Source organism: Dendrobium catenatum, unplaced genomic scaffold (assembly GCF_001605985.2).
Source record: "Dendrobium catenatum unplaced genomic scaffold, ASM160598v2 fragScaff_scaffold_1480, whole genome shotgun sequence".
Classification (NCBI taxonomy): domain Eukaryota; kingdom Viridiplantae; phylum Streptophyta; class Magnoliopsida; order Asparagales; family Orchidaceae; genus Dendrobium; species Dendrobium catenatum.
In genome coordinates this window covers 69,999-85,075 of record NW_021319942.1, presented here as the reverse complement: position 1 = coordinate 85,075, position 15,077 = coordinate 69,999, and the positions used below count along the sequence as shown (strand labels likewise).

At 37.5% G+C, this 15,077-nt stretch overlaps 1 protein-coding gene across 1 annotated transcript; it reads left to right on the top strand.

Annotated features, from left to right (window-relative positions):
• Nucleotides 1-365: 365 nt before the first annotated feature.
• LOC110095685 (rho GTPase-activating protein 5) lies at nt 366-14,447 on the top strand. The gene is made up of 5 exons (XM_020821320.2): nt 366-1,108; nt 5,291-5,411; nt 5,486-5,605; nt 11,763-11,993; nt 13,619-14,447. The coding sequence occupies exons 1-5, from the start codon at nt 699-701 to the stop codon at nt 14,171-14,173; spliced, it is 1,437 nt and encodes a 478-aa protein (XP_020676979.1). The 5' UTR covers nt 366-698; the 3' UTR covers nt 14,174-14,447.
• The last annotated feature ends 630 nt before the right edge of the window (nt 14,448-15,077 follow it).

Below are 15,077 nucleotides of genomic sequence, written 5' to 3'. Positions count from 1 at the left end.
GAATCATCATCATTATCGAGTTTTACACTATATTTATTTTTTCTCATTTTATATTTTATTTATTTTTCAGAATGAAACCACCTATAGGATTTAAAAACCCTAATCTGAATAAACCAATATTATTGATGCTGACAGCAAGTTTGAAATATCACCAAAACCAATATATAATTAATCTTATCACTCTGCATGTTCCCAAAACCCCCCTCATTAAGGAGTTTTCAGGAAAAGCCACTCTACAATTTAAGCATCGTACTTCGGAAGCGCGCTGTTCACGCATAGCAACAGCAAGCCATTGGTTCCCAGCTCCTAAGCAAATTCCCATTTTACCCCTTCATTCAAGTATTAAAAATCCTCTTTTTCTCCTCCTAATATTACCACCATCCACATCCTTTTCTTCCCTTATTCATCTTCCTCCTCTTCACCCCCTCCTCTTCTTCTTACCAACATCTTTTGCTTCTTTAAGCCTCCAAATCCAGCCAGTAAAGGAAAGTTTTTAAGATAAAATACTACTAGAGTAATGATTCCCACGTCCCACCTCCCAAAATCAAAATCATTGCTTTAATCCAACGCAAATACCAGCACCAATTCCTCCCAGAAAGACGAGCATTGAAAAAACTAGCTCAAAGTAATTGATTTGGACCACTTCCACGCGGGTTCTTACAAAAATATCCCTGCCCCTCTACCTTCCAGTGACAGCCATGACGGCAGTGCTAAGATCCCCGCCACAGCTTCCTTCATCTCCAAGTTCCCCGCTTTCTTGCTCATCCAATCATGGCTCTCAAACGCTTTTAACCAACTCTCCTGCAGCTTGTGGTGTGGTTGGCAGGGAGGAGGTGAGTAAAAGGGAAAGCAGAGGAAGAAGAAGAGAAGAAGAAGGGGAGAGTGAGAGAGAGGAGGTGGAGCAACTGTCGGTTTTGGCTCTTATTCTTACGGTTCTTAGGAAAGTGAGGTGCAGGACGGAGGGGGAAGAGGACGCCGGGCGGATGGAGATCGGATGGCCGACCGAGGTGCGGCATGTGGCTCATGTCACCTTCGATCGCTTCCATGGTTTCCTTGGTCTTCCTGTGGAGTTCGAGCCTGAGGTTCCGCGGCGAGCTCCGAGTGCTAGGTTTTTAGTCTTTCTTGCTCTCATGTTCTACCTTACTTCCTGCTCTTTGAGAGGATTTGATGCTATGTTCTCTACTGGAATTTGGTTTTGGGTTGTCTGAGTTATCAGGTTTTACTGTTTTAGTTGTTTTAAATTTCTTAAAGAATGATGGTTTGGAGTTTCTCAAATGGATTTGAAATTTTGGCAGCCTTGTCCAATGTTGGGACAGTTGGATGAAGGCTTTTTCTCTTTTTTTTTTTTTTTATATCGTTTGTAGATTCAAATAATAACGTTCTAAAATCTTTTTGTTGCAATCATTAAAGGTTGTTATTGCTTTATCAAAGTGTAATTTTCAAGCATAGGCTCAATTTTCATGATTTTGACTATTTTTACAGTAATTTTCATATCATCTCTACTAATGAAAACTGAACCACGAATTTATATTCTTGTATTGTATTCTGTAAACGGCATTCTTATTGTTGTCATCTTAGTTCGATTGATGCTATTTGCTGGTCAGGCTTTCAGATTCAATAGAAATTTGGGTTCTTTCCTGAAAATGAAAGAAAAAAAGCTATCTGCTTTTTTTTCTGGACACACCAAAACCTTATATCATCCTGCAATAAACTACCACTATTCCATGAATTGTTAGCATTATTTTGGTAAAAACAATCACACTTATCATTGTTGGCATATGCGGTAATGTACTGTTTCTAAGCTTTAGCACCCGAGATCATAATTTTGGAGCTTATGACCGATTACCATCAACTTCACATCACCGTAATTCATGGTGTTCTAGCTTTTTTTGGTATATTTGCTTTTGATTTTTGGTATTTGAAGAGGCTTGAATAGATTCATATCAAAATTAGTGCATGTTTCCATGATGGCTGGTTGTAGTGTGTTCCCTAGGTAATATTTGGATTTCCTTTACTGGCTTTTGGTTTCCAAAGAAGATTTCGGTTTCCTGTACTTGGAATTCCTGTTGTTTTCCCTTGCATTTTCGGTCTATTTTCCTAGGCTTTGATTTCATGCTGCTGGTCATTCCCCTTCCCACTTTTGCTGATTCATATTCTAGTGTTTTATCTTCTCAAGAAGAGGCTTCTCTTAGCTACTTTGTGGCACATTTATGTGGGCAGTTGGGTCTTTTTTTCTCCTATAAAAGGGAAAGTTTGGCTGCTGGAAATGGATGGAGAGATTGGTGATGAATATTTGGAATGTATAACCTACGAATTATCTAGCTTGCAAGCTATCTTCCTCTACCCTACTTCTACTTCGTCTTGGACTTCTATGTACTTCTCTCTCCACGGTGTTCATTCCATCTTTATCATTCTTCTCAAACTTTGAAAAGTTGTAAGGTGTCATTGAGTCATATTTGTATGGTGTCATTGAATTGTGTTTTTAATTTAAAATAATATTGTTATATTATTTTATGTTTGTGAATGTTTTAAGGAAGGAAGGTATTTTTAGTTTGCAATATGTGTATTTTTATTACATCACAGGGTCATTTGGTTGTTGTGTCGGAACAACAGATCAAGAACCTCAGAATTGGACGGGTGGCTCGTGCGAGGTTGCAAGTTGGAGCACGCACTAGTATTCAAGGAAGACTGGCAAGTCGGTGCTCTAGGGTGAGTTGTAGCCGTGGATTGGAACGCATGGTTGGTGCAACCAAAAAAACACTATACTAAGATTGCAAACTAGAAGACAACTTTTCTTCCTTAAAACATTTCTAAACATAAACAAGATAACAATATTATTAAAACAAAGACACACCATAACTTATAAAAATTTGAGAAGAAACATACAAGTGGAATGGAAACCATGGAGAGAAGAAGTAGGTAGAAGTCCGAGATGAATTTTTTTAAGAGATAGGGAGAAAGAAGATAATAACTCGCAAGTTATTTAAACCCGCAAGTTTTTGTTCCAAAAATTCTTCACAAAAACCCCACTTCTAGCAGCCAAAATAGCTCCTTTTATAGGAGAAAAATGATCCAACAGCCAACATAAATATGCCATCCTAAGTAGCCAATAAAAGCCATCTTGAGAAGATAAAATATAGGCTAGGAGTCAGCAAAAGAGGGAAGGGGGACGGCTAGCAGCAGGAAAAAAGCAGTAGAAATTCCAAAGCTACCTTGGAGAAACAACAACATGAATTTCCAAAACCTATATGGAAAAATCAGCAACATTGAATTCGAAAATTGCCTGGAGAACTCCAACAGCCATTTGAAATCCAACAACCAGCAAAGGGAATCCAAATACTGCTTAGGGAACACACTACAACTAGACATCATGGGAAGATATGGGCTAAGCCCATTAAGAAAAAAACAACCTAAAGATTAAATATCCATATAGCCAACAAGGAAGTAAGGAAACATAAAGAAAATATAAAATATCTTGCTTTGTCTGCATCAATGGTGGAGGTCGTTTGTGAGCGGGATTGGGCTCGGTTTGGCGGGATTAGGCTCAGTTTGGCAGGATTATAGGGCAGGAAGCCAGTTAGATCGATGTAGGTGCACAGGTGGTTCTTTGATTGTAAAATGTGGACCAAGGTGGAGATTATGAGGTGTTTGTCCTATTTTAGGATAAGTTGATCTTGTTAGTTACCACAATAATGTAAATGCCTATATATAAGCATTGTAGGCTGATGTATAATTCAGGAAAAATTGAATAAGGCTTTAGATTAGTTTTCCTCCTCCAAAAATCTGTCATCCTTTCTCTCTCTCTCCCTCTCTATTGCAAGAAGGCTCAATAAGAGCTCAAGTACTCCTCCCAATTTCTTAACAAAACTTTTGCTTGAATTTTTAAATGTTAGTTTGTATTTGGTTTTGTTCAAATTGTATGGTTTGCTTATTTTGGGAAGCCTATTGGTAGAGGTGGATCAGAAAGAGCCCAGGATGGGCAATTGCCCACTCTAAAATTTTTTATTCTCTTAGGAGAATAAACATTTTAACTATGTTGCCCATTTTCAATAAATGCAGATACCCAAATTCTAAGAAAATTTTTTCTTTTTCTTTCATACATAAATTTATGCATTTCACAATCCTATTTTGTCCATCCTCAAAAGAGAGGTTGATTCCGCCCCTGCCTATTGGTTATAGTGCTTTAGCTTGTCTTTTGCTAGTGTTATTGTGCATAAATCTTTGATTGGAGTTCTAATTTGAAAAAAAAATCATATTCTAGGGACAATGCTTAAAATGACAAGCCTGAAGCAATTTTCTACATGGCATATATATGCCTATATTTAATGGTCAAGAACATGGATAAAGGTAATCACATTTATAGAGTTCGAAATATGGATAGTTTTGTTGAGCTTTACCATAACAGTGGCTGGAAATTGTGGTGAAGAACAAGGATATTAGTAATCACATTTATATAGCTCTAAATAATACATATGGTTGATCTTTACCATTGCAATGACTGGAAGCGCCAGTGTTTAAGGCACCAAAATATTCTAGAAATACATTATATTGACAATATGTTTTAGTAATAATGCAAGGTATAAAATGGAGGCCTTCTGATGACTGGGTTAGGAAAATAGTTGTATTGGATTTGGCTTATATTAAAAAATGTAGAGGTATACCTAAAAAGATTTGGTTAGAAAATATTAGAAATAATCTTTTTTTTATTATATTTAAATGATAATTTAAGTCTTAACAGAATCCAATGGATGAAAATGATTCATATAACCAAGCCCACAGTGAGATAAATGTTTGATGATGTTGTTGTTGTAAGAAAAGTTAGAATATACTTAATTAACTGTTCATTGTATTACTTTTTATGTATTGAAATCCAAAATTTGAAGTTACCTCCAAATTGAAATCACAATATACTCAGTTAAGGTCAAAATAGCAAACATGCACTTTAAATCAATTTATAGAAAATTTAAAAGTACTAGTGCCATTAAATCAACACGGGGTCATGCTATTGGTTGCACGTTTTGCTTGTTAAAATGACACATGATGAATTCTTAGCTATCCCTGGATTCATTTTTATAATGCTAGTTAGTCTTTGGAATTGTTTGTGCATAATGCCATAGTTTTGTTGTTTTTAAATGCCATTCTTCTTTACTGTTTGGGTAATGGAAAATGGCAAGTTAGCATGGGTAGCCTAATGTAGGCTTGGAAAGAACTCTAAATATTTTCTTGAATATATGCATACCAATATTTTATTTTTTATTGTTTCTACTAATTTTATTGTTATGTAATGCAGTGCGAAGGTGTTTGGAGTTTCAACTGAGTCTATGCAATGCTCCTACGACTGTAGAGGAAATAGTGTACCAACAATACTCTTGTCAATGCAGAGAAGCCTATATGAACAAGGAGGCTTAAGGGTATGCTTCGTTGTATTAACCTTAATTAACCATCTTTTCATATTGATATTATTTATCACCATACTATTAAACAGGCAGAAGGGATATTCAGAATTAATGCAGAGAATAGCCAGGAGGAGTATGTGAGAGATCAGTTAAATAGCGGAGTGGTGCCAGCTGGGATAGATGTGCATTGTTTAGCTGGACTAATCAAGGTATAAAACAACTTCTTATCCGCATCTCTTGATAAATTCCCTGAATTCACTTGTTTATACTAGATTCTTATATGTCTTGTATGTTTTTTGCTATGTATAGCTTAAAGTAATTAAGGCTTCGTTTGGGACAACTTTTTTACTGCTTCTTAAAACTGCTTTACAGCACAAAAATTTAAATTTTTGTACTAAAAAGTTATTTTAAGAAGCAGTAAGAATGTTGTCCCAAACGAAGCGCAAGTTGAAAATAGTTTAGAATCTCCGCTGTGGTACTTTTTGCCAGATTAATGTTATTGGTCTCCTATTTTGTGGGTTTTGCCAGATTAATGTTATTGGTCTCCTATTTTGTGGGTATATCTCCATGGCACAAGTACGCCTTGGAGCCCAATGATTTAAGGTGTTGTAGCCTCAACATGTATCATGTATTACAAAAATGGGATCATATTATAGCATCTCCATCTTGATCATCTAATCTTTAGTGTAAAATTTGTCAAACTTTTAAAATATACCAAAAATACATATTCGAGCCATACATATAAACTTTCTTAACATTTTTCTATTACTTATAATGACATTTGGGGATCCTTTTGTGTGACTAATATCTTTGGGGCTAGATGGTTCATATCTTTCATGGATTATTACACTAGAAATATGTGGATCTTCTTAATAAAAGATAAATTTATTCTATATCTTCAAACCCAATTCCAAATTAAATTCTAAGTCTTAAGGATTGAGAACGAGAGAATATTTTTATTTAATTCTTAGAAATTATTTTCTTCAATAAGTTATATGCTCCTTAATAAAATAGGATTGCTAAGAGAAAAAATTGCCATTTTTTTAAGTTGCTTAGAGCCGTTAGTATCACTAGCAATGTTCCGAATCAATGTTGGGGAGAGATTGTCCTGATAGTTACATAACTCATTAATCGAATGCTACCAAGGAGCATCAAATTCAAAAACCCCTCGCCGAGTCCTTGAAATATAACTCACAAACATGCTAATCTCTACTATTTCTCTTAAAACTTTTGGGTGTTTTGCATATATTTATATCCTACCTCATGAATGCAAAAGCCATTAGGTGCATTTTTATTAGTTATTCTTTGAACCAATAAAGGTGTAAATGTTACTGTCAAAAAAAAAAATGGATGTAGAATTCTTTGAAAACCAGCCCTTTTATTCTAAAACTCACTTTTAGGGGAAGGATTTCAACACTCTTTGGGAATGTGAGTTTTTTCATCTATCCAACTAATCTCTAGCCTCCCTCTCTCCCTAGCCCCTTGATGTTCAAATCCCTAATCTCAATTGTTCATAGTTTGTATTGGATGTCAGGAACATTTAACAACCACCCATATGAACAAAGCTTTGATCATCATTCACAAGGTAATACTAATTCTAGCATTGATATCCTAATTGCTCATAGGAATAGTACAAGAATAGCAAATATGATATCTTAGATAAAATATCCAATCAATAAGTAAATCTCTTACAATAACCTATCTTCTCATCATAAGGTTTTCATGATCAACCTGTCTATTGTGAGCATTTCTAAAAATATTTAGAAAATATTAAAAATTTCTAAATTGAGATATATTGCTCACGAAGAAATGAAAGCATTTGAAACGAATGGCACACGGCAATTCATAATTTTGTATATCTTGATTGTCGTCTTGGAAAATTTACCACTACAATTAAAAATATGAATATTTTCAAGGGTAGATTGCTCATACCTTATTTGTAAAAGAAATTATATTGTGGTCAAATCACTATCTTGATTGTCGTCTTGGATGATATTATTCTAATTGATGATGATGAGATAGAAATTCATATACTAAAAGAAATTTTAGCAAATAAATTTGAAATTAAACATCTAGGAGAACTAAAATGTTTTTGGGATATAGAAATTGCAAGGTCAAAGAAATATATATTTGCCTCTCAACAAAAATATACACTTGATTTAAAAAAAATAAATAATGGGATGTAGACCTGCAATTGATCCTATGGATTCTATTAATAAAATATAATTAAATGGTGACACTCTCCAGGTGATAGAAAGATAGTAGCATTTGGTTGGAAAACTTTTCTCTCCCGTAATCATCGTGGCACATGTTACCCTATCAATGTGGTAAGCTGATTTTTTGAATATTCCAGCTAAAGAATATTTTGATTCAGCCAACAGCATACTGAGGTACCTAGAAGGACTCTTTGGAAAGTTCTATTTTTTAAAAAGGAATCATATAGGAGTACAAATTTTTTTACTAATGCTAATTGAGCTAAGTCTATAATTGATCATAAATATAACTATTGCTATTATTTGTTCATGTGAGGAAATCTAGTCACCTTGATCAGTTAAAAATTAACAGTGGTTTATATAATTAGCATTGAAGCTGAATTCAAGGCCTTTACGCTTGAATTTGTGAAGGGATGTTGCTTAAAAGATTATTGACATCCACATTAAAGAATAAATGGTGTTAATGTGTGACAATCAAGTTACAATTCGCCTTGCCAAAGATCCAATTTACCATGACAAACAAGTATGTTGAAATTAATAGATATTTTAAAAAAGTAAAAATGGATCGAGAGGTCATTAAAATACAATACACTTTTACAAGACTTCTAAAGAAGATATTCTGACCAGCTTACTTTGATTAATCACAATTCGATAACCTAACTTACAAGCTATGAATGATTGACATATATTCCTAGCTTGAGGGGGGTATTGAAATTTCGTAATGAGTGGGACCCATGTCAGTCTCTCATCACTCAATCTATGTGCTTAAGATATTTTAACCGCAGGATGATTGTCCATCTCAATGACCCATGTTCAATTTATTTATTTGAGCCATCTAATATTAAATCATCCCTGCATATCTCTTAAATTTAATCAATTAAACATCAGCCCTTGGATTTGATTAGACGGCATGATGGTCTTTCTTCCCTCTTAAAATATTAGTATCTATTTTGGGCAGCTGATTGGTTGCATGCACTCCACTTGGTCAAGCAAGAGGCGCGATTGTTTAGGCAACATCTGGTTGGAGGAACTGAACGATTGCTTCACTTTGAATAAGGAAAAGAGAGTTTTTTTCATCTTCCGTGGAGTTTCATCCCGCTCATCTCTTCGTCCCTGTGCACCCTCTTGCTATTGCACGTACGAAGTCTCCGTACTTGCCCCCACACATTAAGCCCGAGCAACGCCATCAACATGAGTTCTTGCTCACGTGAAGACTAACCCTCCCATGTGAGCCTCCGACACTACAGGAAAATCACGTATTACTGGCGGATTTTTCCAGTGGAAAATCATCATTTTCCGGCGGATTTAATGGTTTTTCGGTGGATTTCCGGCGAAAATGTTTCCGCTGGTTACATGCGCGTCGGAAAGATAGTTCCGGAGAAAAAAAATTGCCGGAAAATTTTTCCGGCGGAAATTGGCCGTCGGAAAATTGTCCGGCGGCTGTCCGGTGAAAGAATTCCTCCGGAATAAAAAAAAAATTAAAAAAATTGAACCCCAAACCCGTGAAGAAATCCCTCCAACCAGCCTGAACCCTCCTCTCACTCCCGCCAGTTCATACCCGCTCACGCTAGTCCGTACCTGTGCCTCCCGCCAGCCAGCCCAAACCCACTGCTCCTGCCAACCTACCCCTCCTCCACTTCAACCATCCAACTTGAAGCAATTAAAAATATTTATAAATAATTAAATTAATTATTACTTTAACAACTAAATTTTAATTATTTAAATTAATATTAAAGTTATTAAATTAATAATGAATTAAAATAGGATATAAAATTATTAATTAATAAAATTACGAATATATAATCTTTTTAAAAAATTATTAAAATCCGTCGGAAAATCCATCGGAAAATCCAACGGAAACAAATCCGTAGGAAATCCGCCGGAAAATCTTTCTAAAAATCTATTGGAAATATTTCATCTTTATCCGTCGGAAAGCCGCCGAAAAATTCGCCGGAAATTCTGTCGGTAATGGGCGATTTTCATGTAGTGCGATTTATCTGCTCTAGCATGCGTGCGCCCCATGCTCCTTGCACGCGGTCCTTCCCGCCTGCCAGCATGAACCAACCAGTATGCGGCAACCTCCCAGTCCGTCCACACCTACTTGCCAGTGGGCGGGTTCGGGTTCGGGTCGAACTCGGATTGACCCGGGTTAAACAGGTTGACCCTAACACGACCGGTTTTGCAAACTGGTCAGAATTTTCAACTCGGACCTGTCCCGTATGGGTTATCGGGTTGACCCAACATGACCCGCCAACCTGCTATTTTTGAATTATGGTAAACTACTGGGCACATTAAGAGAGGCAGTGGGCGGCCAAGCCGAGGCAGGCTAGGGCTAGGCTTAAGGCGGGCTAGGCAACACTGCGGGCGGCCAGGCCAAGGTGGTGCGACATGGAGACCTGTGACGTGCGAATGTCGGGACATGGGCTAGGTTGAGGGCGTGAGGCTGCAGGCGGCTCGTCACATGCACGAGTGGTGAAGGTAGACAGGTTGATGCGGGCCACAAGTGAGGGCTAGGCGGCTGGGCAGACAATGGATTGCGCGAGACTGACTCCCCCTAGCGCGTGACGTGCGGATGTGGCATGGAAGGCAGGTTAGCGGACTCAAACCCGGGTCAACTTTGAGTTGATTTCGGGTTGTCGGGTCAACCCGAACCTGACCCGATTTGGAAACATGTCACATTTTTTAACCTGAACCGGACCCTTCTGACAAGCGGGTTGACTCAAACCCAGAATTTTTTTGGGTCGGATCCGGGTCGGGTCAAATATTGACACCCCTAGCCCGTATGAAGCCGCCCGCCCGGATGTCATCTACTCGCGTGAGTAACTCGAAGACCTACCGCTTGCGTGAGCCTACCCGACCTTCTCCCCATCATATCAAATTCACACTACCTTCCATTTACAATGTAAATCAATGTCCTGGCATAATTTTAGTTATTTACTTCTCAATTCTTAAGTTTGGTTTTAGTTATATACTTGGCTCTAACCGCTCTCTCTAGATTTAAACAAGTGAATATCATTTGAGAAACTCAGTAAATCTTTAAGTTATGCACACTCCCCCTGATAGCTAACTGTTTTAATGACACAAGACAGTTATTCACTATTCCGACTTCTCAAACCAATAGTTCAGCTTTATTAATCAACGACATGCCTGCATTTCTATGCTAAACAAATAGAGTTCTTTTATTTTCCTTTTATTTGGTCTTGTGATACTCATTTGACACTTGATGAAAGTTTATTACGGTTATTTATTCCTATATTCAGTGTTTTATTTATGTGGAACATGTTGGATGCTAATGGAGACAAAGAGTGCTCTTGTGAATGTTGTTCAATCAATGACTAACTTATTTTCTTATGAAGTAATTAATCATTTGTAAATATGAGCTTCTTAAAATAAAAATAAAAATAAAAAAACTACAAGTTATTATGCAATGCTTTGAGAAATAATGGACTTCTTACCATGAGGTATGTTTCTTTTCTATTTCATTTTTTTTAATAAGTGCATTTAATTATGAGATTTGGTCAAGTTAAGGAAAGATGAAATAGCTGAAATTACTCTTTATATGGTGCTCTAGTAAAGTCAAATTCATGTAGAACTGATTTTCTATGTTGATTATTACATCCATATGCATGAGCGATAGTTTCGAATTCACCAAATCATCGTACATATACATATCTCTGAACTAAGTAGTAATTCACTAGCTTAAGTACCTTTGAGAATTTCATACATGTGCAATGTAATTTCTTCTAGATACAGCCATTAGTTTATTTCATTTATGATAAGCTCTTACAATACATATTGCAAGAGACAATAATTGTTGTTGTACAGATTTTTGAATCATTATTTTAAATAATCTAAGTTGTATTGTTATATCTTGCAATGCATTTATGACAAGCTCTTACAATATCTTTGCCACTTTAGAACTTTCAACAAATGAATATGAATTTCAATATATATAATAATGATTATTGCAAGTGATTCTATTTAATCATATATATTTAAATATGAATTTCATATACTTGCAAGTGATTATGTTTTTGCATTTATGTGATGTGTATTGTAGTTTAGAATAAGGAATGTAATTGAAGTTTCTCTTATATTTTTTCTCTTAATTTTAATATGATGTTATGAGTTTCTTTCATGATGCTTTCTATAGGCCTGGTTTAGAGAACTTCCATCTGGTGTGCTCGACCCTCTTTCACCTGAGCAGGTAATGCAATGCCAAACAGAAGAAGATTGTGGACAACTTGCAAAAGGTCTGCCTCCTACAGAGGCTTCGCTCCTCAACTGGGCCATCAATTTGATGACTGATGTGGTTCAGGAAGAACATGAAAATAAAATGAATGCCCGTAATGTTGCATTGGTCTTCGCTCCGAACATGACCCAGGTAATGAAACAACTTCATCATTATAATCATTAGCTTCATCTTAGGCTTCGTTTGGTATGGCTGTCATACTGCTTCATAAAGTAGATTTTTAGTAAAAAATTAAATTTTTTTTACTGAAAAGCTGTTTTAAGAAGCAGAAAGAAAGTTGTTGCGTCCAGGAGTATTCGCGGCGGTAGAGAAATATCATATTTAACGTCTTAGCATTGTACGAAAATCCAGCACGCAATCAGATAAGGAGAGAGGGTCTAGAATTTCTGAGACACCAAGATTTTTACGTGGAAAACCCCTGTAAAAGGGGAAAAACCACGGGGCCTAGCCCAGTTTGAACGAATTCACTGGTATTTGCAGTCGATTACAAATGAGGCCCTTCCTTGGGAGAAGGCCTTAGCTTGATGTTCATCTTATGGAGTACATTACATGATGTAAATACAAAGAGCTACTATCGACGTATTCATTTTGTTGGAAGGACTACAGTCGGCGGGCGACGTAGGTCAGAAGGACCGTAGTTAGCTGGCGACGGAGGACTGTAGTCGGCGGGCGACGTAAGTCAGGAGGACCGTAGTCGGCTGACGACGGAGGTCGGAAGGACTGTAGTCTGACGATGAAGATCAGAAGGACAGCGTCAGGTAGAAGTCCAACAATGGAAAGAAATGCATCTTCGCATAGGCGTCCAGCGAAGTCCGATAACCGGTAAAAGTCCGGCGTCGGGTAGAAACTTGGCGAAGAGTGAAGGTCCGACGTCGGGTAGAAATCCGACGTCTTTGGTGGCAGAGGAGAACTCCGGCTTCACTTGGGCGGAGTTTCGGCGTCAGGAGGGAACTCTCTTGTAAATTAGGAAGAATTTCAGCATCCCATGGAAGTTGGGCAGAATTCTGGCGTTCTCCCGAATATCCGGCAGAGTTCCGGCGCCTTCATGCGGCAGGAAGAGCTCCGGCGGTGGTCGAGGAGGAGCTTCTTCCTTCTCCTCCTTCTTCTCTTCTTCTTCTCTCTCTTCACTTGAGTCCCTTTGGTGTAGAATGAGGGCTCTATTTATAGTTTTTCTGGAGTGGCATATCCCGTAAATAGGCGTGAGATCAGGGGCGAATTGGGAGTGTTTTGAATGGATGGCCGATATTGAATCCTTTGATCATACACCGTTCGTTGGGAATTTGAAGGCCTTAATGATCTCGGAATTCGGCGATCTTGGGCTCGTTGGATTCTTCTCGTCGAGCCGTTCGATTCGAGTATAAGCTCGTCAAAATCGGAGACCATTTGGTAACTCAAATTGCGGTTTGAATCTTCCAACAGCGCTTCGGGTCCTTGATTCGGACCCATTTGGGCTCGGATTGGGTCGAATTTAGTGTCGTTGGATTCGTATATCCGAGACGCTCAGTTTGACTGTAAGCTCGCCAAAATCGGAGTTCGTATGCTTTCGAATTTAAATTTTGAAGTTTCCGAACTGATTTTGCCTTGAGATTCGTGCTCAATCAAGCTAATTTTGTGATGCCGTATCAAAAGTCATCCCAAGCGAAGCCTTAATTATTTGGGGTACCATGTCAGCAAACTTCTCTCCAATAATCCACAGCAGTGATGTTTTGATAAACTTCAACTGTTTGATTTTGCTTTCATTTTCATGGTGAATTCAGATGGCAGATCCATTGACTGCACTGATGTATGCAGTGCAAGTGATGAATTTTCTAAAGATGTTGATACTTAAAACACTTAAAGAAAGGCAAGGTTCTGTACTGGAGGACTCTAAAACTCCCCATCCAGATCCTCATGATGAAAATGGTGATCAAAGTCATGTACTTCAATTGGGAGTTCAATATGAAGAGAAAACAGATCAAGCTTTTATTACAGAGGATCCAATTCTGGATGATCCTATTCTCCTTCCTGAAGAAAACTATTCAAAAGATGCAGTTGTTGAAAGCAATGAAGAAGCATTACAAGAGTTGGCGGTGAAAGGGATCACTGAAGCTTCCACCACCGATTTAGAAACTGCCGCTGAGATTCTCACTAAAGTCCATGCAAATTCTCGTAGAACCAGGACTGGACAAGCAAGCAATTCAAAGCAGAAGAGAACTCGGAAGCTTAGCAGACAATCAACAAGTAAATCAAGCGCACAGGCAGAGAAGTCAAAAGCAACCACCATTGTTAGCCGCATAAACTCCAAATCAGAGCGTGTAGAAGCATGGAGGTAAACATTTGATGTTCGATTAGTAAACCATTCGATTTGTAACTGACTTGACTTTCATCTCCGAAGGGGGGCTGTGATTTATGATTATGCTATGCCTGTGTTTTGCTTGAGCTTTGTCTTCATTTCATGTTTGAATATTTTGCAGACTAACTTTTCTTGGCTTTCTAAAAATTGTATTCCTTTGATGTTTGCTACTTGATTTCCTGGTATTTCTTTAGTGGATAGAATTGTACATGTACAAAATCTTAATACTGATTGATATTTATCCCGTTGGACCAGATTGATGGGAATTGCAACTTTCCTACGTCATTATGAGTTTCATATACATAATGGGTTGCAATGGATCGTTTGTTCTTTTAACTTAAGGGGTTTTCAACCTAAGATCTTATGGTCTATTACATATTATTTTAGGGGTTGTTTGGTTGGAAGTAAAATCAATGTAAAGTAAATGCAATATTTTTTAGAACTTTAGTATAATGTATTCTATTCCACTTTACTTTTTAGATAAATATTCTCTCCCAGTTTTGAAGGAGAGTTGTTCACACCGCTCTAAAGATTAAGCACCGCTGACGACCACCATCTCCAATGTCATCCTACTATTGATTGTCACCCACCACCGTCCACCGCCGACCATTGCTGATGCTGCTGGGAGTCGCCCGATGTTGCGGCTATGGTCGCCACCGATGTCACCCAACTTTGTCGCTGGCCACCCATCACCACCCTCCAATGCTGGCTACTGGCCCGGCACAATTTTTTTACACTTTACATTACATTCACTTTACTTCAAATTAAACAAAAAAAAAAGTAAAGTCACACATTCCTTTTTACACTCATCCAAACAACTCTAAAGTATTTCTTTTACACTGCATTTTTTTTTACATTGCATTTCTATTTTAGGCAACCAAACA

Excerpts from the sequence above, each read along its gene's own strand:
- LOC110095685 (XM_020821320.2), top strand. The coding sequence starts at position 699 with ATGACGGCAGTGCTAAGATCCCCGCCACAGCTTCCTTCATCTCCAAGT. Across the intron at positions 1,109-5,290 it reads CGGCGAGCTCCGAGTGCTAG|TGCGAAGGTGTTTGGAGTTT; the intron begins GTTTTTAGTCTT and ends TATGTAATGCAG. Across the intron at positions 5,606-11,762 it reads GTTTAGCTGGACTAATCAAG|GCCTGGTTTAGAGAACTTCC; the intron begins GTATAAAACAAC and ends TGCTTTCTATAG.